Source organism: Peromyscus maniculatus, chromosome 13 (assembly GCF_049852395.1).
Source record: "Peromyscus maniculatus bairdii isolate BWxNUB_F1_BW_parent chromosome 13, HU_Pman_BW_mat_3.1, whole genome shotgun sequence".
NCBI classification, from domain to species: domain Eukaryota; kingdom Metazoa; phylum Chordata; class Mammalia; order Rodentia; family Cricetidae; genus Peromyscus; species Peromyscus maniculatus.
This window is the reverse complement of record NC_134864.1, coordinates 47,837,515-47,864,028: the sequence shown is the minus strand read 5'-3', so window position 1 is coordinate 47,864,028 and position 26,514 is coordinate 47,837,515. Positions and strand designations below refer to the sequence as shown.

Genomic DNA, 26,514 nt, shown 5'->3' with positions numbered 1-26,514 from the left:
CTCCGAAGACAAACATCCCTTCCTAAAAATGAGCTGAAAGGATTTCAGGGCTCCAAATCTAGCTGGTGGTCATACATGCAGTCAAGATCTGATTGAATACAAGATAGCTTCCAATTTCTGTTTTCACCAAACCGTCTTCTGGTGGCATTGGAGCTGTGTTGTATTACCCTATAGTACTTTAAACAGAAGCACTGACTTCTGCTCGTCTGATACATTAATACTGAAGCACCTGCTACACAACTGTAGAGAAGAAGAGGTGGGCATGCCCAAGTCATGCTGACAGGAATAGGTAAATTGAGGTCTGTGCCGGAAGTATTCTCATGAGCAGATTGACATTACATGGGTGTCACTAGCTCCATCACACCATGACCCTCTGTTTGATGTTGGTTTGGCTTCTCATGAAGAATTCTTTCTTTTCTTAGGTACTGTGAACCCCTCTAAATGTGGCTGTCCCTTTGCCTTGAAGATGGCAGCATGCCAACTTCTCCTGGAGATAACCACCTTCCTGAGAGAGACTTTTTCTTGCCTGCCTAGACCACGCACTGAACCTCTGGTGGTATGTTAAAACATCGTGTGTCAGTAGCCAGGCTACTCGGAGAAAATGAACTGTAGCTGGGTTTCCAGTATTCCCAACATCTTTAAATGATTGAAGACCAACTGTGTTTTGATCTAACATTTTAACCAAAGGTTTTTCATACATTAAAAAGACAATCTATTATGTCTGTTATAATAATAACTCCAAGGTTGACTTAGAAATCACTGGAGACAGTGCATTCAGGTACAGCATTTGACCAATGATCGCCTGTAGCAAGAATTCTAATTGGTCTTATGAGGTAAGTGCTGAAAGATCAGAGAAGTAAAGGAGCAAGCCACTAGAGAGACTTCTTGCCTCTGCTGAATCTTCAGACTGAAAAGGGTGAGCTCCTGTCTCCACTTGCCTTATATTCCTCTCTGCCCAGCCATATTAATTCCTGTCTCCACTTCCCTAATGCTGGGATTAAAGGTGTGTGCCTTCCAAGTACTGGGATCAAAGGTATGAGATCCCAAGTGCTGGAATCAAAGGCATGAGCCTCCACTGCCTGGCTCTTTTTCTCTTTTAGACTGGATGAATCTCGTGTAGCCCATGGTGGCCTTGAAATCCTGGTCTTCCTGCTTCCTCCTCCAAAGTGCTGGGATTAAAGGTGTGTGCCACCACTGCCTGGCCGCTAGAGTTAACTAGTGTCTAGCTCCTCACTCTGATCTCCAGGCAAGCTTTATTTGCTAGAGCACAAACAAAACATCACCACAATCACCACTAATTTTGATGGAAATATCTAGAAACCTATATTCTTTCACCCTACAAACAATGAGGAACTTTATGGTCAACATTATTCAGAAATCATTGCTGATTTTCTTTTGCACTGACTGTTCCTAGGTTCATATAGAAGTGTGCTTGCTTCCCAAGAGTTTCCTGACATACAGTATGGTCTAAATGACTTAGGTGTTTAGATTTTCAACATTTCCAATCATGTAGATATTTTCAAAGAATTTCTTGTGAATTATGGATAGACAGAAAGTATGATACTGCATGAACACACACACACAAAGTACACATATAGGCACATAAAAATGCAGTCATGTGCCAGGTATTATTTATTTCACTATAGATATAAAAATTATGCAGGGCCCATACACCTTCAGAGTGTGTGGTAACAGAGAGCACCTTGGGCTTCTGAGTCCCTGATGGACACCAATGGTGCGTTCATCACAGTCAGCCTTCAGCTTTACCTGAGGAGCCAGACAAAACCAGATTCTCTTTTATACAAGGTTTGTTCCACAAACTGTCACATCAACTTCCATTTAAGGGTATTTTAGAACCCACCTCTCCTGCTGTTAAAACCGCACAGCATGAATAAGTTAGTACCCCCAATTCTGGGGTGCCGCCAGAGATTGGATAAAGGAATCAGTGTTCTGCTACCGTGGGGCACAGTCTCTGGCTTTATTTTTTCAAAGTTCTAGAAAACCCATTTCCTCACATCCAAAAAAAATGGGTATTTTCAAATTAGAAACATTTATGAATAAAATGCTTGTTTCCAAAAGAAAAGTACCCTCATTTGAACTGTGAAACTGGACCATTTAACTATTGGAAGAGAAAATTCCAGCTACTGCCCTCTGTGATGTCATGTTGACTTGGCCTTTACTTTTCTGAATTGCCATTTTCATCCTGCCATTGAGAATACTCTATAAAGTCAAATTAAGGCGCTTAGTTTAAAGTCAAAACAAAGCATCAGACCTGTTGACTTCTGCCAATATCATTCCTTTTAGCCTCCAGATTAATGCAATCTTTGGAAAAGCACTGAGTACATCTGATTTCATGTTTTCAGAGTAGCCACAATTTTGATAAAAGTATGTAAGGTTCTTAGTTTCACTCCATCGTTTTTGTTCTACCTTTTAACTCCTAAATCTCTACCTCAGTAACTCTTGTTAAGTGAGGAAATTCTGTTTCATGTAGCCTATCATATATTGAGGACAAACTTAATAATCACATTCCCTTGAAGATGAGTGCTGGATGGACTGAGACCTGTCAGTGAAAAATGAAACGTTTCATGTTTCCTAAATCAATTGGGTCTTTTTAGCCTGAGTACGTGGCACTGTCAGGACTGTGGACTGCAGGAATCTCAGCATTCAGAGGATCACAAGCTAGGCTACACAGCAAGGCTCTGTGATAAATAGAGTCTGTATAACCAACTAGAAGACTTACAGGGAGTACAAAGAAAGAAACCTAAAAAGTCTAAGACAAGAACAGCAGCCTTCAGTCATTTAATAACAAGTGGATAGTGGCCTCTTCACCTTGAACTAGGTTTCTGATAACTTTTCTTCACTGTACCAGCATTGTCACTGCTAAATGTAGGCTTGCGTATTTTTTTTTTATCATTTCCTTCTTGAGATTATAACCTATTTACATCATTACTCCCTTCCATTTCCTCCCTCCAAAGTCTCCCATAAAACCCCCTTTGCTCTTCCTCAAATTCATGGCCTCTTTTTAAGTTATTGTCCTATAAATATACCTATATTTATATATTCATACATATATATTCCTAAATTCGTAAGTATAAGCTGCCCAGTCTGTAAATGTTGCCTGTGGGTATGTTTTCAGGATTGACCATTTGGTGTTGGAAAACCCATTGGTGTACTCCTCCATAGAGAAGACCGTTTCTCCTGCTCTTCACATTCCTTAGTTGCCTGTAGTTCTTTGTATAAGGCTGATACCTCCTGGGATTTCCTCTTCTTGTCCTTAGTTCTTTCTAGAAGTGAAACAGAAATCCCCTCAATACAAAATCCCCCATAGAGGCTCTGACCTCACACAAGCATTTTCCTAAACCTGAAATGACATTCCCCAGTCATGACTAAGCAACTTCAATTAAGGTTTACCTTGAATGGCACCTTCTCCCGCTTCTGTGAGCATACTTGTTTTCAACAGTACAGGGATGTTAGATTCCTAACCTAAAGTCAAGATACTGGTATAGTTGACTTCCTTTCTGTAGTAGGGGGAAAAATCTGCCTCCTTGCTCTTTTTCTGCCTTCTAGAAAACAAATCCTCCTTCTTCCATCTTCACAGGCAGGAATATCATATTGAAGCTCCCTCTGTCCATAGCCGGGGAAAGGTCCTCCATTGCTGAGAATATATGGAATTAAATTGGGTTCATTTAGCTAACACAGTGTAATCTCTCCATCATGAAGTCATTAGCTGTAAATGTATCTCCAAAGTTCATGTTGCAGTGTAAAGCAACATATTCTCAGGCTCTGGGGACTTAGGGTTTAGATATCACTTGGGGACCATTAGTCTATGACTATCGTCTCCAAGTCTGATGATATCTAACTTCTATACTTGGGGTTTATGCTTGCCATCTTCCATCTTAGAAATCTGAGTTTCTCAGAGAAGGGGTCACTTCTTACTTAGGCCATTTTATGTAACATATTCAAACTGAATGAATGATTATGCAACTAATATGCCAAAGAAACCTCCAAGACATTGGACAAAGAGTTAGAGGGTAAGGGAGCCAGTTCAAAGTCCTGTGTTGTTGAAAGACAAAACACCTAAGAAGAAGCTAGCAGTTAGGGAACACTTGTTTTCCAAATCAAGAATATTTTTTTCAAGACTACAATTTGAAATGAGCAATAAGAAAATTTTAAATGTAATCGAAAGTGATTCAGAATGAATAGAGGTTTACCACAGCATCAGTGCAGGAGACGGAGCAATGTGGCACCCGCCTATCACTGCAGCACTTGGGAAACCTAGGCAGAGGCAAGAGGGCTATAAGACTAGTTTTCTGGCTTCAGGTCAAGACCCTGTCAAAAAACAAAAACAAAACAAAACAAAAAACAAAAACAGGCAGTGTTTATCTCAGGACATCTCAACACAGATGTGCTCTTCTATGCCATTTCAGGACTTGGAAAGCTGTAGGCTCCGTCTGGATCCCGAGTTGGACCGGCATAGATATGAGAGGAAGATCAGCTTTGCGGGAGTGCTAGATGAAAATGAAGACTCCAAAGATTCCCTCCACAGCAGCAGCCACACCCTCAAATCAGACACAGGTGCTGAGGAGAAGAAAGGTAGGGAAACGCAAAGGTTGCTTCATGTTTCTGGCTTTCTCACAGGAAATATTTGATATGGGACCTAAAGTACAAAACCTGTGTGCCCAAATTCTTGGCTCGACACAGTGTGACTCGGGGGACTCTTCATGGCTGGTGAGGTAGAAAATACCACTAGTTACAGCCTGAACTTAGCAGCCAGATTGCCTTGGCTATAACACCGGGCTTAGCAATTCTCCTTTGCCCATGTTGAATGTGATGTTATCAGCCTTAGGATGACCTGTTATTTCCTTAACCAATAAAAAAGGAAAACACTCAAATTCAACTATTTTGCAACAATCCCTACCACTTTACTTTGTTTTATTGACAGAGGACTTTGAGACAGTAAAATATATGTACATAGTCATTATGATTATTTCATATAATTCTTGTGTAACTAAAAACAATACAGCTAAAATATGCTGGTTAAAGCTTTGCAATTCACAGTCCAAATTTCTTAATTACTTTTCAGTTCAGAGTTGTCAATGTCCATGTTTTTCTATAGGATAATGTCTTCTGTAGCATCAGAATGTTAATGCATGACACATCAGTTGAGAAGTAGATCAAAGATTAATACATATATAATGAGAGATGATAAAAAAAAATCACACAAGATCAACAACTACAAAGTAGAGCTGCCTATGCTAGCTATGGAAACCAGTCAGAAAGAGTATGAAGCTGGCATCCCAGCTTCCTCTTCAGGACTATCCAGCTTATCCCCTGACCCGCTTTCCTGCCCCTCACTAGCACTTGGCCTTGGTGCTGGGAGATACTCTGCATGTTTTGCTGCTGATGCTTACATGTCCACAGACAAAAGCAAGAGCCTTTGCATTTCAGCTGCCACTTGGCACAATGCATCTTAAATTCAATTGCACACATAGCATAATGTGAAGATGAGCCTATGAAGATGGGTGGTATATGGCCCCTCTCTGTATGACCTTGTATACGTGACTTGCCTTGAAAAACCACAATCCTCTTCTCTAGTCAAATGACCAGCTTCTGTGCTGTGTTGTGAGAGCTTTAATTAAGGCAATGGAAGTAAAACGTAGAACAAATATATAGAGCAAATGGAAGAGCATGGTAAGTTACCATTGCCATCCTTATCTTCCTGTATTACGAGCAGCTAGGTCAAATATCAACACAGAAAACCCTAGGTAGGGCTGAGAAATGTCAGTTTTAAGTAAGTCATTTAAGGCTCCCCTAAAACGTCACCTTCACTATCCAAATTTTTTAGTCTTTAAATTCCGGTGCCCTTTTAATGCTTTACGTACAGAGTTTCACGTGTTAGAAAAATCTGTACATCTTTGTAGAAAGTTTGTTGTGTACATTGAAATGTTTTCCAGCGTCCTGGTGACAATGAATGAGTGCATATTTGATTACTTTAATCAATTATTGAGTGGCATCGCCCTATCTAGAGAAAACACAAAATATTTCAAGTCTTGTAAGAAATGGGGAGTGCAATGGGGGAAAGTTTGAATATTTCAACATCAGAATGTTGCCACCTTTTAAATACAAATATTATATCATATCCTATTGAATTTTGATGGCTAGTAGTCTTGAGCAATTTATAGACATGAAGTATTAAGTCAATGTGATTTCAAATATTTACTGTATATGTATCCAATGAAGGTAACTTCCATTTTTAAACATATACCAACAATACTTATTTGGAGAGCAGTCTTTAGCCATACAAAGTTATTGTCACAAAATTATTATTTAAACTGAATAAAAATTCCAAATGCTCACCCAGTTAAGCTTAAACAATGTAAATTCTACATCATCTTAAAAAGTAAAATATTTGCTTAATTTTAAAACTATGTCAACTTCATTATTATTTATATAGTTGTCTTTACTGTTCAAACTCTCTCATGCATAGTGATTTTTATCATACAATGTACCTATATTAATATATAAACATTATCTTATAAGTAGACAACAGAAAGCTAAAACTATACATAAAATGAGAATATAACCATAAAATGTTCTTAATTAGTTAGCAAAAGTCTCCCTAAAGACTTGCAAATATTCTGTGAGCCATTTGACAAACCCATCAGCTACTGCAGCCAATACAAAAATATGACAATGAGACACTGAAAACAGTAATTACTATTTTTTAAGAAAAAAATGTCATACCATCTGTTTTTATAAAAGCAAAAAAAAGTCAGCTCCTGAAATAAACAACTTAAGAACAAGTAGAACAAAGAAAATGAACCTGAACTTATCCTTTAAAACTGAAAATATCTACTCAAGATCCCTAAGCAGAGTTTATGCAATACTTTTACTCCTGCCCCAAAGACAAGCTAAAATTAGTATCCCAAAGTACAGAAACATGTCCTCATTTCACATCTAGCTACTGAGCACCTGCTGTATACCAGGAACTATTACAAGTTCCCAGAAGGCAGCCACTAACAAAAGCATGTTCGTGTATGCATTTCCATTCATATTAATTCACGGTTAAAAGCCTATCACTATCGGCATAGCAATTAGTAACACTAAATGCCAGACTTTCAAGATATGTCATGGAAAGTAAGACAGAGTAGGGTATAGGGAAAGATATGGTCAGAAAAGGTCATAATAATGGATATTAAACTGAGAGGCTTTCATGGGACATTTCAGTAATGCAGAAGGCTGAAGACCAAGTGTTCCAAACAGAGGCAACTATGAGGCCAAGGATGTCATGAAGAGTGAACCTGGAACATTTGAAGAAGGGCGAACCATCAAGAGAGTTATTACAGAATGAGTTGGGGGAGAAGTGGCAGGAGATAGGTTAGAAAGGCAAGGGGCAAGCAAAGTCTGGTAGATATGTTTAAAAATTTTAATTCTATTTTAAACATGTTAGAGATTGTTGGCCAGTGTCTGTGACTAGAAGTGCAGGAGATGGAACAGTTAGAGGTAGCAGCCTTGGACCAGAGAAAAGGCAATAGGACTTTGAACTCTGGTGATGTTTTGAAGCACACAGGCAGTGGAACTTCCTAATGGAGACGGTGTGGAAAGGGAGATGTGTTATCCAATTCTGATGAATCTGTTTCATTTTGATTTTAGTTCTTATTGTTATGGAGACGAAGGCTAAAATTCAGTAGCATAGAGTCTCAGGTGACTTATTTCATGAACAACACTAAACCTGAATTCTCCTCACTGTGTCCCTTGTAAGTAATTGATGTCATAATTCTGAACCCTAATCTTTCAGGGCTGCAGGAGGTCTCCAATTATCTTTTATGTTAGAACAAATTCTCAGAATTAAGTCTCTTCAGATCCCACTAATTTGAAGTTATTTAGTTTCATTTGTACCCTGAAACGTATCATAAACTCAGGCGAAAAGCATCAGTATGTGCCTCTATTAAAAAAAAAAGAATTATCACTGTAATCTGTTCTTTATTTCTCAGTCTATTTACATATGAAATTGCAGTGGTGATCATTAGAAATAATTAACCATGAAGTCCAAATTAAGCCTAGAAATAATATTGAAAAATAGAATTGGGTGAATCTTGTGTTATAATTAAACTACAGCATTGTGCTCTATAGCTTATGTGGCATTTATCCAACTGTGCTGCAAGAAATTCTTCCAGATGTGCACTTCTACTCAGATATGTTCAGGGAGCCCCAAGAAGCTTGCATAAGCGGAGCAGTGATAATTCTAGGCTCTTTCAATCACAAGAGTAATCTAGAGACTAAGCATTCACTTCTCTATAAATTCTTCAGACCTCCTTACATGGCATTGAAAGTGTACATTTAACTAACATTTTAAAGAATGCAAGTTTTATTATTGTCTCATATAAGCATTTTGTTGTGGGGAGAAATGCAAAACTAAACTTTGAACTTCCTGATTTCAAAATACATTTGTGGCTTTGATTTAAATAATGAATGGGAAATCTTGTTCCTATCTTAAGTGTTTAAAGTTAGCCCCTTCCTTTCAATGGTTTTTGAGCCTTAAAAAAATCTTTCTTTATCCTGCTATTATAAAATTAATATTGATATTATTAAAAATTAAAAAGAAAAATGTATACATTACCTGAAAAATGATTGTGCTTATGATTTTTATAAACTGAGTTTGAAGCTTAAACATGTTTCTTTTATTATTTTACTCCCACCATGGGGGCTGTTTCTTCCAGAATACTAAGCATGAACAATGCTTTCCCTTCTTGTTAATATAGACTATAAGATAGCTCAGGGCATGCAACATTTATACTCACATCCCATTAGCCCTTTGATTGAGAGGAGGATTGGAAATAGAATTACATCACACACACACAGGCACACACACACAGGCACACACACGCATGCACACACGCACACATGCACGCAAGCATGCAAGCATGCACGCACAGCATTCTTCTGAGAACAGATCCCTTGAAGTCTTTGCTAAGGAGCAGAGTGCACACAGCTGCTCTGCTGGCTGTGAGGGAGAGGCACACTTCTTGTGCTTATTTCTTTAATAGGTTACTCCAAAGAGAAGGGTTCCAAAGACAGTTCTCAGAACTCTCTAAGTCCCATTTCACAAGAAAAACAAAAACAGTGGAGTGTGGCTCTATGGAACCGAATAAGAATGTGATTAAAATTTGCTGGCTGATCTTGGTGATGGTTCTGTGTAAACACACTCATGCTTATGAACCCTGGGCCAGAATGAGAGCAGATTGTTCCCAGCCATAAGGTGCATTTCACCCAAGAAAGATCATCAGCCCTGCCTGGTTGTCTTGGTCTCCTGCCTGACCAAATGTGGTGACTGGGGGCCGGCAGGAAGGCCTCTGTCCAGAGATGCTGCTCGATCAAGCCGGCAGAATCGGCTGGTCAGGGACAAACTGGGAAGAGTGTGGATATAAACTGGCTGGGGGAAAACTAAGTGGGGGAAAGCCCTATTTTATTCTCTTAATACAGTTCCCAGCAGGAAGATCAGGATAGGAGGTTCTCGCCTGCTCCAGATTAAAGGAACCCGCAGTTTCCAGGTGAAGAAGGGGGGTTCCTTGTCCAGCATCCGCCGAGTCGGCAGCTTAAAGAGCAGCAAGTTATCACGGCAGGACTCAGAGTCTGAGGCTGAGGAGCTGCAGCTGTCCCAGAGCAGGGACACTGTCACTGACCTAGGTAACAGAGAAGAGTGGGGCGTACAGGGACGTGGGGGGTAGGAAGACAGGACTCAGGTCCTGGCACAGCCAAGTCCATTTCATCCCATGTATATAGAGCAAGATCAGAGCCCTAGTTTAGACAACTCATCCGGTGGAGAAACGCACTCCATTCTCAAACAGGTGCATGTGGCACCTGGAAGTCTGTCCAGGTGCAAAATCTGAGTCAGCAGATGATGTGGGGATCTGAGAGTCTACGCCTGACATTCAGCTTTCCCGTGAAGCGGATGCTGCTGGCTCAAGAACCACGCTTTGAGCTGTGAGCATAGAGAGTGTTCACTAGGGCACAAAAACCGCGTTAGCAATAGGGACAGTCTTAGAGCTCCGGGTGCTGTGTATCTGCATTACTCATTAGGACCTTGAAGGTCAAATGTTGAGGACTTCATATTGTAGTCTTCATTTGACAGTAAAAAGGCTGAGAAGGCGTGGTTGTCTAGACCTGAAACCTAAAGAGTCTTTAGCGGGTCACCTACTTTCTCAGGGGTGTGTTTTCACCGACCATCTGGTGGGAATAGTTGTTTGCTCATGGTCTGTTCCATAAGGATGCTCTTGTAAAATGTACAAGTGTACAAGGATGAGCTATAAGTACAATCAAATCACTAAGAGTCGTAGATTACCACTGTAGGATATGAAGAGGCTCCAAATCTCCTCATGTGGTTATCCAGTATTTGGGCATCTTAATTGACAAGGAAAAGACTAAGTAGGATAAATGTAGTGCTCACCAGGCTGCCTAGAATTACGTCTTTAGTACATGTTCAAACACATTCTCCCTACCATTCAATCTCTGCTTTCAAGGCAGCAGTAAGTGTGGATAAATGACTGATAAAGTCTGTCAAATGGAAGCTGAGTGTCTAATCAAAGAAAGTTTAAAATAGAAAATGTTTCTACATCCACCCACCCTCGCCTTTAAAAATAGCTAATTTATGCATTAGTTAAGATTCGGCTTTTTTTTTTCTTCAAGGAGATAATAGGGCAAAGTGATTTCTGTTGTTGCATGGTGAATATTATAACTTTACCATCAGTTAGCGTTTAGAATTATCTGAACTGATCAACCCATCCTCACCAGTCAAGTCAAAGTAACCAGACTAGAGATGCAGTTTTGTTATTAAGAAGAATCTGTAAAGCTTTTAGATTTGAGGGCAAGGCTTCGTGGGGTAATAAACTAAATGGAGATTTCCTTTACACTTCTCATAGACAAGAAATGAGGCTTGCTTATAATCGGCTGTCATTGCTTTCAAATCACCTTAATCCTTCCAAGGCCCCCTCACAGCACTGAATAGCTCCCATAGCAAAGCCTGATGCCTACAACAGTAGTACAGATGCAGCCATAATCCAACAGAGGCCTTATCACCCTGTAATGTCAGCACAGGTCAGTTTGTGTCCCTGGATAGCTACAACTGTGAAGTCTGAGCAGTCTGGATTGGATTTGGGCACACAATATATAACTGGCTCATCTCAAGGACTTGACTCTTTTTTTCTCTGCTCTCATGTCTTAACATGGAAGCTACTTTAGTGGAGATCACCAATGTCTTTGAACTTGCCAGTTCAGTTTGTGGTTAGGGAACAGCTCTTCTTAATAATATAATATTCTTTGAACAAAGTCCTATGCCCTGTAACCTGTTGGGCCATGGTAGAGTCTGCCCTTGGTTCAAAAGCATGGACAATGACACCATATTGATATGTTGTTACCCAGGGAGACTGAACGTTGAACTCTTTCTTGGTGTTCTTTTTTTGAAGAAGGGAGTCCTTGGAGTGCAAGTGAACCAAGCATTGAGCCTGAGGGAATGAGCAATGCCGGCACAGAGGAAAATTACCATAGAAACATGTCATGGCTTCATGTAAGTATCCATCGCAGGTGATCTCTAGAACAAAGTCCTTTCAGCACTGGGGAAGATTCCCGGAGAAACAGACTAGCAACATAAGTGTGCTTCCAACAGAAAGTGGAGCCTCATGTTTGAGCTGAAGCTCTGAATTCAAAGTGGAGAAAGTATGCTGCTGGATTGTGTTTAAGATTAACTAAGACTAAGGTCTTTTGTTATGTGGCCAATTTCTGGGTCACCACATGTCAGGAAAAACCATGAGGGACTGAACTAAGTTGATGGTCAAAGTATCCTGAATGACACAGGCCAGGCATCATGGTCAATTTCAAACATATTACTATGAACTTGAGGGCAAGGTCAGTGTCACTCTTGACTCTGTGTTAGAGATTGGTAGGGACAGGGAGTTGATATACATATGTAGGACTCATCTACAAAATCATAAAAAATAATTTAAATTAAAATATTGTAAATGGGTCAAGAAGATTCTAGATAGGAAGATCATGCCTCAGATAGATAGCCAGGGTGCAAAGGCATGAAGGCCTCCCTGAAAAACCTTGGGGCATAGGTTGGAGCAAAGATTTTAAACTGGGTATGAAGAAGTAATGTGCTCTCTCCTCATACTGAAAGAATGATATCTCAGATAGGGGAACTTTCTGCTACTCCTCTTGATCTTGTTCCTTGCTATAATCCATCTTTTCATGGACAAGGCAGATGAAAAATTACAGGGACACAATAATTGAGACATATCATTACCCATTTTGTAGAAAGTCATAGGGTGGACAGCACCAAATGAGCTACCTGGTATCAGCTGTGGACTTTGCTGATGCTGTGTCAGTGTTGGCTTATTGTGATATCTGAGTCACTGTGGTGCAGGGAGTTGACAGTAGGCAAAGACAGCAAGAGTCAGCTAAGGAGAGAGAAATCACAGCCATATGCAATGTAGTCAGAAAAGGGATATTCCAACACCTTTGCCATATGCTACTGTGGAAAAACAAGATGTTAGACTAACTCACACTCAATGGGAGGAGCTTTCACAGAGCATAGGTAGCAGATTGTATAGATCACTGAGCATCATCTTAGAAATATACCTACTAAAGGAATATCAGTGGCAGAATTTTTCAAATTATAGATTATAGATTGCTAAACCAGTTATCACTAACCTCAGAACTTTTATATCAGAATTCTCTGAGGCAAAGTCTAGTGATAAGCTGTGTATGTGTGTGTGTGTCTGTGTGTGTCTGTGTGTGTCTGTGTGTGTGTGTGTGTGTGTGTGTGTGTGTGTGTGTGTGTACGTGAAAGGCTTTCTTGGTGTTTCTCTTGATCACCAGATTCAGAATAATTTGGAAATCTTTAGAGTTCTTACATATGACTGCCCCATACTGCAGTATAAAGCAGAATATCTGAAGATACGCAGTAAATCTGGAGATGGGCTGGATATTATACCAAGACACCATTTATATATGTTGAAAACCTTGGAGATTTAGATATTGTTAGCTTGACAGGAGTATAGAGATGACTGTGGCTTTCATCTTTGCCTCAGAATAAGCAAGACATGTGAGTCTTAAGGCAGCCTGGGGCAGTTCTGGCAAATAGGTTCAGTTGGCCTCCTCGGTGTATACTTGCATTTTGTTTTCATTCAGTACGATGCACAGCCCTTCACAGCTTATTTGCCGAGGTGGAAGCTAGTTTCCTGGGTGACAGAAGCATTCAGAAGGTTTTTCTATACACACTCTCTTTTAAGGAAGGTTACTTTAAAAGTTATGTACTTAGGTTTAGGGCCTAGCACCCACATCCAGGTCACAACCAACCATAACTCCAGCTCCAGGGGATTCAACACCCTCTTTTGACCATCACAGGCAGGCACGGTGCACATACAGACATGCAGATAAAAATCCTAATACACATAAAATAATAGAAATATTAAGACATTTTAAAGTTGTAAACTTGGGGTTTGGGGGATGGCTCAGTGATAGAGCACTTGCCTAAGCATGCATGGTTCCCAGAGTTTGATCCTTAGCACTAAAAAAAAAAAAAAAAAAAAAAAGCCCACAAGCCACAAATTTTTGGTGAAGAGTTGTAGCTCAGTGATAGATATATGATTTGCATGTGCAAGGCCCTGAATTTGAGCACTAGAATTGCAGTTTTAATTTGTATATTTCAGTTGCAAATTCATTTCTATCTTAAAATAACTGTACCCTTTAAATTGGCTGAGTTCATTTCTAGAATCCTAATGGGAAATCTTAGGAGGTGTATATGAACCAGTTAAACTATTTTAGAAAAGGAGCTAGAGTGGCTTAAAAGTCAGAGTGGGAAGTGTGTGTAAGGTGACAGGGATCCGTGGTGAAGTTGAAATGAAGCTTTATAGTGGGGCTCAAGTTCCAGTTCATGAAGAGGATCCAGAGTGAAGGTGCCAACATGTTCTCAAGCACCACGCAGTGTAGGTGGGAGTTTAGAGTGCATCCAGGGGTTTCGGGTCAGGTAGAGAGCTCTGGAACTGAACTGACCATAGTATCCTCTTCCTTCTAGCTCCTATCACAGTTTAAGAGCTGGGATGGGCTTTTGAAACCATTGGAAGCCATATACTTCACAAATAGTCTTCACATGTTTCCGAAAGATCCTTTTATCAATTAAGAATAAAGGGAGAGCCGGGCGGTGGTGGCGCACGCCTTTAATCCCAGCACTCGGGAGGCAGAGCCAGGAGGATCTCTGTGAGTGAGGCCAGCCTGGACTACCAAGTGAGTCCCAGGAGAGGCGCAAAGCTACACAGAGAAACCCTGTCTCGAAAAACCAAAAAAAAAAAAAAAAAAAAAAAAAAGAATAAAGGGAGAACAAAGGCCAAAGGATCAGAGACCTGTAGCTAACTATCCGCCTGTGGGAATTACCCAGTTACTGTTTTTTTTTTTGCTCACTGATTAGGAGTCCATGCTCTGACTTTCCAACTTCCACGCCTCTCTTCCCTCACTGCCTGGTTGAATATGTGAGTGTTGTTTGTTTGTTTGTTTGTTTCTTTTCCAGGTCATGATCTTACTGTGCAATCAACAGAGTTTCATTTGTACGCATGTGGAGTACTGCCACCCACACTGCTACCTGCACCATAGCCGCTCCTGTGCCCGGCTGGTCAGGGCCATTAAACTGCTCTATGGGGACAGTGTAGACTCCCTGCGTGAGAGCAACAATATCAGCAATGTGGCTTTGAGGGGCAAGAAGCAGAAAGAGGTGAGTGAGAAGTCACTAGGTAGCATAGCAAGAGCAAGAGAAGAGATATACTTATAATAATATTTTTTATCTGCCCTGGAAATAAAATTTCAAGCAAAAGCAACTGTATAAAGCACACTACACATATCCATGCAGAAGATATGTGCGAGACAGACAGATGCTTTGTCTGTGTTTGTGAGTCAACATGGGGCATTACCCAGGCTTTGTGTAATAGATAAAAAATTCAGGGAGTGTGTGTTGATGAGTAAGGAGAAGAGCTTCTCCCTGGAACCTGGGAACATGGCACCTTACATGAAAAGGAAGGCTTGGCAGGTATGGTTAAAGATTTTACAGTGAGCGAGTGTCCTGGATTATCCAAGTGGGTTCAGTGTTGTCCTGTGTGTCCTCATCTAGGAAGAAAGTACTCCTGAGAATCAAGAGCAGAGCAGATGATGATAGCAGGCAGCAGAGTGGGGAGGGGGCGTGAGCCCAGACAAACAAGCAAACTCCAGATTCAGAGAAAGGGAAGGGAACAGAGTATCTCCCGGAACCTTCCAGTTCCTTGGAAACTTCTGACCCTCAGAATTGTAAACTCAAAAACCCCGGGGTGTTTTAAGCCATGAAGCCTGTGATAGTTTGTCAGAGCACCAGCAGAGAGCTAATGGAAGTATTCATTATGAATAAATGTATACTCGTGAATAAATGTATGAATAAGCAATAAATGGCTCAGCCATTTATAGATGAATGTACTAAGAAAATTCTTTCATGACCCTATGGTATTTCCAAGCATTAAGCTGAGCTGAAGTCTTCTTTTAGCTAAGTTGGCAGAAGAAAGTGACCATGACTGCGATCCTCTGGCAGGAAAACCTCCAGTTACCCACCTGCCCCTGCACACGCAGTATAGCCAAAATGCCCATTCAACTGAAGGTCATGGACCTCCTCTACAGATGCTTTCTCAAACGGTTCTGCAAAGAGACTTTATATAACACTTGCTCACTTCCACAAGCACTCTCTATGCACCAGCTATTGGCCAAGTATTAGATCAAATATCCTATTAAAAATAAATCAGCAGGAAGAAAGGATCTTTCCACTAAGGAGTTTACAAGCTAGGTTTGGGCTTAGAGCAGGCAAGAATATATATGCAAAGCAGTTTTGAGAATTTGAACAAAAATACAGTTGAATTGTATAGCAATGTTTAAAGCTTCAGCGTTCACTGTGGGGTATTTATATTAAAGCTTTTTTATTTCAACTCATAAGTCCAGGTTATGGTTCATCCTAGCAAGGATGCCAAGGTGGAAGGAACTTGAAACGGCTAGTCACATCGCATCCACAGTCAGGGGTAGAGAAAAATCAATGTATTCATGCTTACTTGCTTGCTCAAGAGTTGATTTCTCCAACTCCTACATTTCAGAATCCCCTGCCTAGAGAACGGTGCTGCCCACAGTGGGCTAGGTCGTGGTCACATTAATGAACTGAATTAAGACAATGACCCACAGATACGCCCATAGGCCAACCCAGTGCAGACAATCCCACATTATGACTGTCTTTTCAAGTGAGTCTATGTCATGTCAAGGTGACAGTTAAAGCTAACCATCTCACCATCTCTTCATGGAAACCTTACTTTGTTGGTGTTATGCACAGAACATACACACAATTAATAAATATTATTCTCCTTCCCTTAGCCTTTCATCTAAATTTTAATGGGGTTTTACTTACGTCTTCTCGGTTGCCTTTTATTCGACCCTCCACCCGTTTATTTCTTCAGCGGAGTTGTAAAGAACCTCTGGACCACGCTGAGCCCATATTTTTTGTTCAGAATATAATAATGGACTAAAAAGGACTGAGGATGTGGCTTACTCCTTACAGAGTACTTGCCCTCGCATGCATAAGTCCCTGGGTTTGATCTATTATAGTACCTCATAAACTGTGTGTGGTAGTGGTACACACATGTAATCTCAGCACTCAGGAGATGGAAGCAGGAGGATTAGACATTCAGAATATTCCTTGGCTGCATAGTGAGTCTGAGGCCAGCCTGGCATACATCAGACCACCTCAGTAGTAACAGTAATAGGCCAGAGAAACAAAGCCCTTGCCTTCAAATGTCATGGCAGTAGTCAGCCTTCTCCAGTATCTTGAGAGACCTTGTGGCCCTGTGGCTGCCTCTCCCAACCTCAGCTGCTGTGGCAGAAGCATGTCAGTAGTGGATCAGCCCTTGTTAGATGAATTTTCCTGAGGAAACAAAATACCTATTCACTCCATACAGAGAAGGAACAAGCAAACCAAAGGAAGGATTGCATCCAAGTCCAGCCTAGTGAACCAATGAGTTACATACCCACAGCTAGCTACACCACCAGGAACTCTGCTGGGCACCAAAATTCCCTTTCCTGTAATTTCAGGGTGCCTAATGAGAGTCTTAAGCCAGCCTCATGAGTGTCTACCCTCTCTCCAGGTGGGCATGTTAACGTGTCAATCTCATGAGCATCTCTTGCATATGATCACAGTTGCCCTGTTATATAATAGCTATCTATGTTCATGCCCATCCCAGAACAAACAGCTAAATTACAGTTCTCCATTGGTGATGAATTCTGTCCTTTGTCTTGGCTTATTCATCTTAGATTTCTCTACAGATTCTTGCTTGATTCTAACCATTCATCTAGTCCAGTGAGATCTCAAACTCTTCAAAAAACAAGACTAGATGGCATGGGAAATAGCCGTTGGTTCCAATTAATGACTAGATTCCTTTGACCTGAGTTTCATTTTAAAAAAAAAAAAGTTCTCAAAGTAGTTTGGACTGAGTCAAGAGTACCATAAAGGTACTCAGGACTCTCACACAGTGTACTAAGTCCCTCTCATTCATGTTCCCATCTCTGGTGTCTATTGCCTGACTCTACTCAAGTCAGCCAAACACAGTGACCAGCCTGTGGACCTAATGTGAAAACCATCTAACTCCCTCCCCTCCCACTGAAACCCACACCCTAGGTATCATGGAGCCAGCAGGCACACCATTCTTCCTCAGCACACTTGCCAGCGTGTGCTTGTCCCAGAGGGGGCTCGCAGACAGTATAAAACACAAGTCTGTGTGTGTTCTAGCACATTGGGTTTAATGTAAGTGCTCAGCTTTTCTTTCCTTGAACTGCATACCATTGTGTCCTATAAATTAATCAAGAAGAATTGTTTGTAAGTAACCATGAAAAGGATGCAATGTCTAGCCAGAGAACAAAGGGATATACTTGTAAAAGTCTAAAATCATTACTCCCCAGAAAATACGGAGCATAAAAATCAGTGAAATGGTTGTTTAAAAGTGTGTGCTGCATACAGAAAGCTATCACAGCTTTGCTAAGACGCATCAAGGGAGAAAGACTAAATGGAATGAAGGAATTGCTGTTATTAAATTGGGAATTTGGGAGTTTTCTGTTTTCTTCATAGTTTCTGTCTTTTCCAGAAACTCTGAAATGCACGTGTATTATGTTTGAGTAGAAAGATAGAGCACATAGGTAGGGATTTTAAATGCCACAAATGTTTTCAGAAGGATGAAAGACATACCTCTACATCTCTATGGGAAGCTATAGTGCTATATGATTTTAAAGGTTTTTGTTATATATATATATATATTTCATATACATATGTATACTTTTTATACAGTATGTTTCACAATTGTTTTATGTTTCCAAGCATGTATTTCCATGCTTTTTATTCTTTTTCTTTAAAAAACACAGGTAGAGCTCTGATATCCTCTTTTCTATGTAAGTTCATTTTAAAAGATAGTCACAGACCAGTCCTATAACAGATTCATTGTCTTGGATTTTGTGTCAGAGTTTCAAGAGACTTTCTTGGGGCATGTGCGTGCTTGTAGATTTACTTTTTCTTTCAAAATATCTCCATCTATCACACTGGGAAGCTCTGCCAAAAGTGCTTAAGTTTAGTATTTCTCTTGGCATAGAGGGAGAACGTGTTTCACTGGCCTGACCCTGGCAAAATAAATGAGCTTCATTCTGTGAGGACCTGTGCATCCTGGAATGAAAAAAAAAGCAGGAAGGAATCAGAAGTCAGGATTAATAAACAAGGAAGGACCAGTTCTTCTCCAAGCTGCTCTGACCCTGGCAGGCTTCCCCAAGAAGCCACATTGCCTGTTCAGTTTGTGTTGAGATGATGGGGGGGTATCAACTTTTTATTCCTCAGCATCCCTGTCTACCCTTTTGCATCTTAACACTTGAAAAAAAAAGTCCTTTTTTCCCTGACCACATACCTCAATGCACACCTTAGAATAGAGTATATTTTATCTGGATTAATCTTTATTTAAAATGTTTTTTTAAGCACTTGACAGAACATAATCAAACCTGAAATGAAAATTAGGAAACCTTTATCTTTCCCAAATTTTGCAAATAACTAGCTTTGCAGCTTGGCCAGATCATGCCACACGTGTATCCTTGTTTCTTCAAAGGTAAAAGAGAAGCTTCATAGGAATCATATCGAATACCCCTTTTCTCAACAAAACCAATGCTTTTCAGGAAGTTTGGGTCTGTGCAAAAAAATTTAGGTATACTGTGGAGAAATTGGGAGACATAAAGCACTATGAGTTTTGTAAAAGCATCTTCAATACACACCTCACCTTCTCTTAGTGCTCAGATAAGTCATGCCTGAGGACGCCTTCCCTGAAGAAGAGAGTTTCAGATGTCAACTTGGAAGGGAAAAAGGACTCCGGAATGCTGAAGTACATCAGACTTCAGGTATTTGCATGTGGATCAGAAACATGCATGGGGCATTAACAGGAAAGAGCTCTCTTATAACCTGCCAATGAGTGTTTGGGACACAAAATGGAAGCTGGCACTGTGTTGGTATGAATGCCCGCTTAACTGGTGAGCAAGGTACCACCAAGTATGGGAGAAAAATCCATCTTGCTATGACAGCCAGTTGTGACAGAACGAGGCCTAGAAGTTTGGGTGGGCACCTCTCACACTCTGCTGTCTCCAATGGAGCTAATCTCCCACTACTATGTAATGGCTATCCACAGGTTTCTAAATGAGACCATCTACATTCATATACCCAGTCTGCTTCTCTGTTTCTGAGACTTAGGCAAGGAATTTCATTTCCCTTACTCTTTGTTGTCTCATCTATGAAAAAGGTATTATAGGAATAGACTTATCTCAAAGAATTATTGCATGGATTAAATAAAATAATACATTGGCCTACTTATCCAGTTTTTGACACACTATTCTCTTGTTCTTACGAGTCAAGCTTGAAATCATCCCTTTTCCTTATGGGGAGAAAGGGCTTTTCATGTTTTTCTAGAATGTTTAAAATTTTGAGATTTATAATCTGCATATATATATGGCCCAAATTATGAGAAATAATTGATTAAGTAGGACTTTGTGGGTGGGCATGGGGCCATAGTCACAATGTATAATTATGTTGTTTCAAAGTGAAATGTCATCCAAGTTCATGCTGCCTTCAGAAATTAAATTTATAAATGGACTCCTTTATGAGTTACAGATCCCATGTGGTTTTCAGTGGAACTCTTTTAGCATGGAGAAAATAAAAGAAAGAAAGCTTTAAAAATCTACTAAAACTTTGAAGACAAATCCATGATTGTTGCTTTCTTTCTTTCCTGTAGAGGTTCCCATACTCCATGGTTAATTTTTTAAGTAATTGTAAAACATTTGTGTGTGTGTGTGTGATGAAAATATTACAAGATCAATATTTCTTTCTGACTTGCCTCTACTAATAAAGTATAAGATTTACATACCACATCACCTAAATCCTCTCCCATTTTAGGAAACAGCTTGAGATCACCCAAGAGAACCAGAGAAGGGAGATAGTTCTTAAGTTTCGAGAAGTAATTGTTGTCTTAAAAGATTTTGATATGGGAACTATCAATTCAAGTTTGGGTCCTTATGCTTATTCAGTAGATTCTTTTTTTTTTTTTTTAATTTCACAATTAACTCAATTTCACACATCAGACACGAATTCCCCCATCCTCCCTCCTCCCAACCCCCAGCCCTCCCCCCCAATCCACCCCCCCATTCCCACCTCCTCCTAGGCAAGGTCTCCCCTGGGAAATCAGCCCAGCCTGGTAGACTCAGCTGAGGCAGATCCAGTCTCTTCCTCCCTACACCAAGCTGAGCAAAATGGTGGTGCTTCTTAGACTTTTCATATTTCATGACATCATTGCTTGCATCATGAATTATGGGTTAGATATTTTTATTCTTATTTTAGTGTAAGTGTTGCTTAATAAAGGCATTGAATGATTAAAAAAACAAAAAAAAAAGATTTTGAAACATGATTTGCGCCCCTCCCTCAGGTGATGAGCTTGTCACCTGCTCCCTTGTCTCTGCTAATCAAAGCAGCTCCAATCCTGACAGAGGAAATGTATGGAGATATCCAGCCTGCTGCCTGGGAACTGCTTCTCAGCATGGATGAGCACATGGCAGGTGCAGCAGGTAAAGAAACACTACCTGAGATCTGGCTCCTGTGGCCATTAGTGACCACAGTATTGAAACAGAAAAAGAGGCATCTTCAATTCCACATAAGGATGATGGAAGTTTCTAGACCTCTAAGGAATGTTGTACTTCTAAGGGAAGCAGACCCATGTTTTCAGGGCTTTCTTCAAATCGTGTTTATACCGTTTGCAATAATACAAGATCATCAGATCTCTCTCAGGGTATTAATGTTCTATGACTATGATGGAATACTTTGGGGCTGAAAATGAACTTCACTTGATAGAATGCTTGACCGTTATACACAAATCCCTGGGTTGGGTCCTCAGTGCAACATAAAGCCAGGCAAAGTAGCACATGCTTGTACCACCTCCACTCAGGGGGGAAGGCAGGAGGAACAGAAGCTCAGCATCATCTTTGGCTACCTAGTGAGTTCAAGGTTGGCCAGAGCTACATGAGACACTGGCTCAAAAACAAGGAAATCACACACACACACACACACACACACACACACACACACACACACACACACACACACACAGTTAACCCAGAGGAAATAGTGTGGGCAAAATGACACAGATGTAAAAATAGATTCTGTTTGTTTAGAAATCTGGAGGAGATGAGTTTGACAACTTCAAATGGCAGTTTCACAGAAGGGCTACTCGCTTATAGCATTGGACAGCTGAGTGGGACTCAGGGTGCTACAGACTGTTTTATCACAGGTGTAGACTTTTTTTAAGATTTATTATTTTTATGTCCATTGGTGTGCCAGACCTCTTGGAACTGGAGTTGCATACAGTTGTGAGCTGCCATGTAGGTGCTGGGAATTGAACCTGGGTCCCCTGGAAGAGTAGCCAGTGCTCTTAACCACTGAGCCATCTCTCCAGCCCCAGGTGTAGACTTTCTAAAGTTACTGTAGAAATTGCTTATGGGCTTTGAACCAACAAGTTATATAACTGTTGTTTAACTTAACATGATATTAGTTTGACTTTTGAAGTCCTGACTTTCGTGGTGACGTATGCCTACAGTTCCATCACCCAGGAGATTGGAAGTAGGAGAATCCTAAGTTTGAGGCCAGTCTGGGTTAGATAATTGAGTTCCAGTTCAGCCTGAGATACATGGTGAGACTTTGACAACAACAACAAAAACTTTCAAGGATTAAGGATGTAGCTCACTGGTGGAGCACTTACTTAGTGTGTACAAGATTCTAGATTCATCTCTAGCCTGAAATTAAGGTAGTGATTGGTTTTAAGTGAACAGTAAGCGGTGACATTTAGAGTTAGTCATAAGACACTGGTGTGCTAATGCCTGTGGCAGCTGAAGCAATGGGTGCCTGGTGTCTCTTGAAGGAAGGGATCTGTAGAATGAAGGAGTACAGAGATGGCCTTGAAGCACTGGCTTTCTCTCCCTTCAGAGTTCTAGAGAAATAAATTCAGCAGAAAAAAGACCCCCCAAAAAAGTGATGAGAGCTTTCAACTTCCAAAGCCATAAAAGCAAAGGAGACTAATTCTTCTCAGAGATTTTTATGGAGGTGTTAAGATTTTGTGGAGGAAATAATTGCTGTTAACACACATACACACACACACACACACACACACACACACACACACAAACACAATTTGGTCTGCTGGCAGCTTATGACTGTTATGAGAAAACTATTTTGGTAAGAAGACTAAAGTAGAACTCTTCAATATGTAAAATATAAACATGGTGTTTGAAGCAGGGTGGAATACATTTAAAAATTGAAAAGTGGAAATTGACATAGATAGTAGGCTAAAATGGTTTAGGATTACAGGTGTGTGCTCTATTGCCTGGCACAAGTACATCATTTGATAGATGAACAGACTCAAGTCAGAGTTGAAGGAACTTGTGCAAATTTGTCCCATGGAGAATCAGAGAGCCATAAAACCCAACCCAGACCTTTAGACAGCACACTATAGACAGCTGTGCTTTTTATCACTTTGCTAGAGAAAAATAAAATGCACTTCAGAACTTCAGTGCACTTCTCATTTCACAAGGTTCTTTCCAGGCTGGAAAGATGGCTCCGGCAGCCTTGAGAGGCTCAGACTCAGAGCAAAAGCACAGAGCACTTTCCTGCGCATCCTTTGCCTTTTCCTGGAATAGTAAACTTGGAGTCGGATATTATTGAGCACTCATCATCGTTCTTCCTGGCCATTTTCCAGGGAAGAAATGGAAGCTCCGAGGTTAAGAGTCTTGTCCAAGATCGTGTAGCAAAGAAGTGTCAGAGCTAGGACCCAACCTCAATTCCGTTGGCACAACGGAGCATGGTTTGGGGCTCTAGGGAGAGAAAGCATGTGTAGATTATGTCCTTATGCCTGCCACTGACCCTTCTATCTGTGCTATTGGGGTGTTCCTCTTCACTCACAAGCCCTATAACTTACCACCACACCCATATTTCTCTTATTAATATTTAGCTTTTGCCAAAATTTAAGATTTTAAGTCTTCTGATTCATGGAATCATATTTTGCATCTCCATCTCTGAGAAGGGCCAATGTCCTGATTAGAATCTACATCATGGACTTAGCTTTTCATATAGCTGATAGAGCTGGAGTTGTTCTAAAGACTGTATCCTTGTGTCATCCTTAGATCACTACTGAAGAGTCTAGCCATTTCCTAAATGGCACATTTCACTGCATAACTTTTTTTTCATTGCTTTCTCTGGCTCTGCCTTTTCACCATGAGCCAAAAGAAGCTTTGCTTAGAATGAGTATTCTGCTGAAATGTCATGCTGTCCCTGCTTTGGCACCAGCTAGTAGATGTCCCGGTCAAACAAAGCTTGCTGTTTAGCTTCTAGTGGCTGGAACATTGTTAGCTTTGGCCCCTGCTGGTGGCCAAGCCCCTTCACCTCAGGAGTGGTTGTGAAGAGACAGGAGCAGTTCCCATATCCCCTCAACCCTAGAAATAAGGCAACACCTTAAGATGTGCATCTGATGAATTCATTGTTGGCTGTCTCTAGCCGCCATGTTCCTGCTGTGTGCGGTGAAGGTCCCTGAAGCTGTGTCAGACATGTTGATGTCCGAGTTCCACCATGCAGAAACTGTACAGAGGCTGAATGCCGTCCTCAAGTTCCACACGCTCTGGAGGTTTCGCTATCAGGTCTGGCCAAGGATGGAGGAGGGAGCACAACAGATATTTAAGGTGAGGGGTGCTCTGTACGTGGAAATTAGATCAGCACAACCAACCTAGGGCTTCTTGAAATCCATGAAACACAGACTTACAATGTACAGCCAAAGAATTCTTCTTCCCTCTGAATATATCGGTAAGCTTAACCCATATATAAATAATTCTATTTGATTCAGCAAATTGGAATATATAAGAATATAGAACAAGAAAATCAAGTCAGTAGCAGCCTGAATATCTCACTGCCATACTTGGGGGTAAGCACCTAAGTGTGGATTGTAACTGTCCAGGCATTTTGCTTGCTACACACATACAGATGTTTAGGGCAGAACAGAGCGATCAGCACAACTTGTGATCGTTTTGTTAAAACATTTATTTTACTAATGAGTAAACTGAGGGTTATTCTGTGCCCTGTAACATAAAAGTCTTAGAAGACAGCCCTTTGCTCTGGTGTTTCTTATGCCTCTAAAAAGCCACTCAGACCCTTGACACCTACTAAGGCTGTGTTTACTTCTACCTGGGACTCTTTCCAGCTTCTACTCCATCCTCCCTCACCTCACTCTTCTGTGTCAACTAACAGATCCCGCCTCCCAGCATAAACTTCACCCTGCCCTCACCAGTACTTGGAATGCCATCTGTCCCAATGTTTGACCCTCCGTGGGTCCCTCAGTGCAGCGGGAGTGTCCAGGACCCCATTAATGAAGACCAGTCTGTGAGTACCAGGCCCTTTCTTTCCCATGTCTCCACCTTACAGGGGATGCATGAGACCATTTGACCATCCCCGTCATGAGAATGCAGTGACAGAGAAAGCCACAGTGGCCCGCAGTATCGGGGATAATAGAAACTAGCTTCTATCAAGCTGATTGGCTTTATTGTCAAGGAATCAAACAGGCATTTATTTACTGGCAAACAAAACATCTTTCCTGCTGTTTGTTGCTATATTAATTTAACTGCAAAGTGTGAGCTGCCTGGCGGTTAAAGACATGGGTCCAGCAAGAGTAAGAATAGAGTGTCAGCAGCTTCTGCTTCTTGTTTATTTCTAGTTTTGTTGTTATCACCACCATTATCATTGCCACCATCACTTAAAACCTTAGGAGTTACAGTCTTCCTCTGTATCGCTGCCACGTGTAACAGATACAGCAAGGTTTATTTGCAGGAAAAAAAAAAACCACGAATTTGTGCCTTTTGTAATAGATGAGCCTTCGAAATACATGTTTATTGTCTATTGAATAGCATGCCTCTACATTAACAACAATGCTTTTTAAAAACTCAAAAAATGAAGCAAAACCAGAAAGGGAACACACCTCAGTACAGTCCCACCATTATGTCCATGGACAAACTCCCATGGAATTTCCATAATTTGGTGTGTATTTGTTAAATATATTTCACATATCTCCTAAAAGGCCTTCAGAAGTATTACACCATTGCCTTTTATACTTTATACAAAAAAATATGTTTTCTGTTGTCAATGCAAAACTCATCTCTTGCTGTAAGGATAATAAGAGATAACTCATTCTGAACCGAATATTAGTGGCATGGTTTAGCAATGTAGATTTATGCTACTCTGAATGATGCCTTGGAAGAAGTTTCATGAACGACTATAGTCTCAGAACAAAAGAAAATCATTAATCAACACACTTACTAAATACATGTATGGGGAAACAGGAGACTTACAGAAGAAAGATGAGGAGTTCTTGCTTCAGATGCTACCCTGTAACACTTTAGCTGGGAGGTTGATGGGGCCTCGTGGTTAATGAATTTAAGACATCCCAAAGGTTGCTTGTTGAAAGGGCTGGTAGGCCAGCTGCAGAAGTTTGTAGTTAGTGGCTATTAAGGGGACTAAATATAGCCCAAGATAATTTTGGCTTTCAGTCTGCAACAGTCCTACTTCCCACAAACCAGAAATTCTAGCCAGTCAATCTACAAAATTTTGAACACCAATATAATTTTTTGCAGTGTGTGTGGGGTTGGGGTGGGGACTGCAGCTCATACTACTTCTTTGAATGGTAAAAATAAATGATTGGTGTTTTAATTCACACATCTTTGAAAACATTAGTTCAATATATTTCTGATTCCTATAGTATGCCTTACAAGAGACCGGCTTAGCGACCTGGCTCTGAAAATTAACCATGTGATTCATTGCTGTACCATTCATCTGTTGTACTATTCATCATGGTAAACTGTTAGTCTTGTGTTAAT

At 40.6% G+C, this 26,514-nt stretch overlaps 1 protein-coding gene across 12 annotated transcripts in view; it reads left to right on the top strand.

Annotated features, from left to right (window-relative positions):
* The window catches only part of Unc80 (unc-80 subunit of NALCN channel complex), a 182,610-nt gene that overhangs the window by 90,663 nt on the left and 65,433 nt on the right, over nt 1–26,514 (top strand). For 8 of the 12 annotated variants that reach the window (XM_076550199.1, XM_076550201.1, XM_006974970.4 and 5 more), the window contains 9 exons: nt 423–556; nt 4,428–4,593; nt 9,484–9,687; nt 11,463–11,563; nt 14,561–14,761; nt 19,360–19,467; nt 21,039–21,177; nt 24,152–24,333; nt 24,896–25,027. In XM_076550199.1, the coding sequence (XP_076406314.1) occupies nt 423–556; nt 4,428–4,593; nt 9,484–9,687; nt 11,463–11,563; nt 14,561–14,761; nt 19,360–19,467; nt 21,039–21,177; nt 24,152–24,333; nt 24,896–25,027 (1,367 nt within the window). The remainder of the gene's footprint in view (nt 1–422; nt 557–4,427; nt 4,594–9,483; nt 9,688–11,462; nt 11,564–14,560; nt 14,762–19,359; nt 19,468–21,038; nt 21,178–24,151; nt 24,334–24,895; nt 25,028–26,514) is intronic. The other 4 variants (XM_015993863.3, XM_076550203.1, XM_076550202.1 and 1 more) reach the window with 1 other exon arrangement.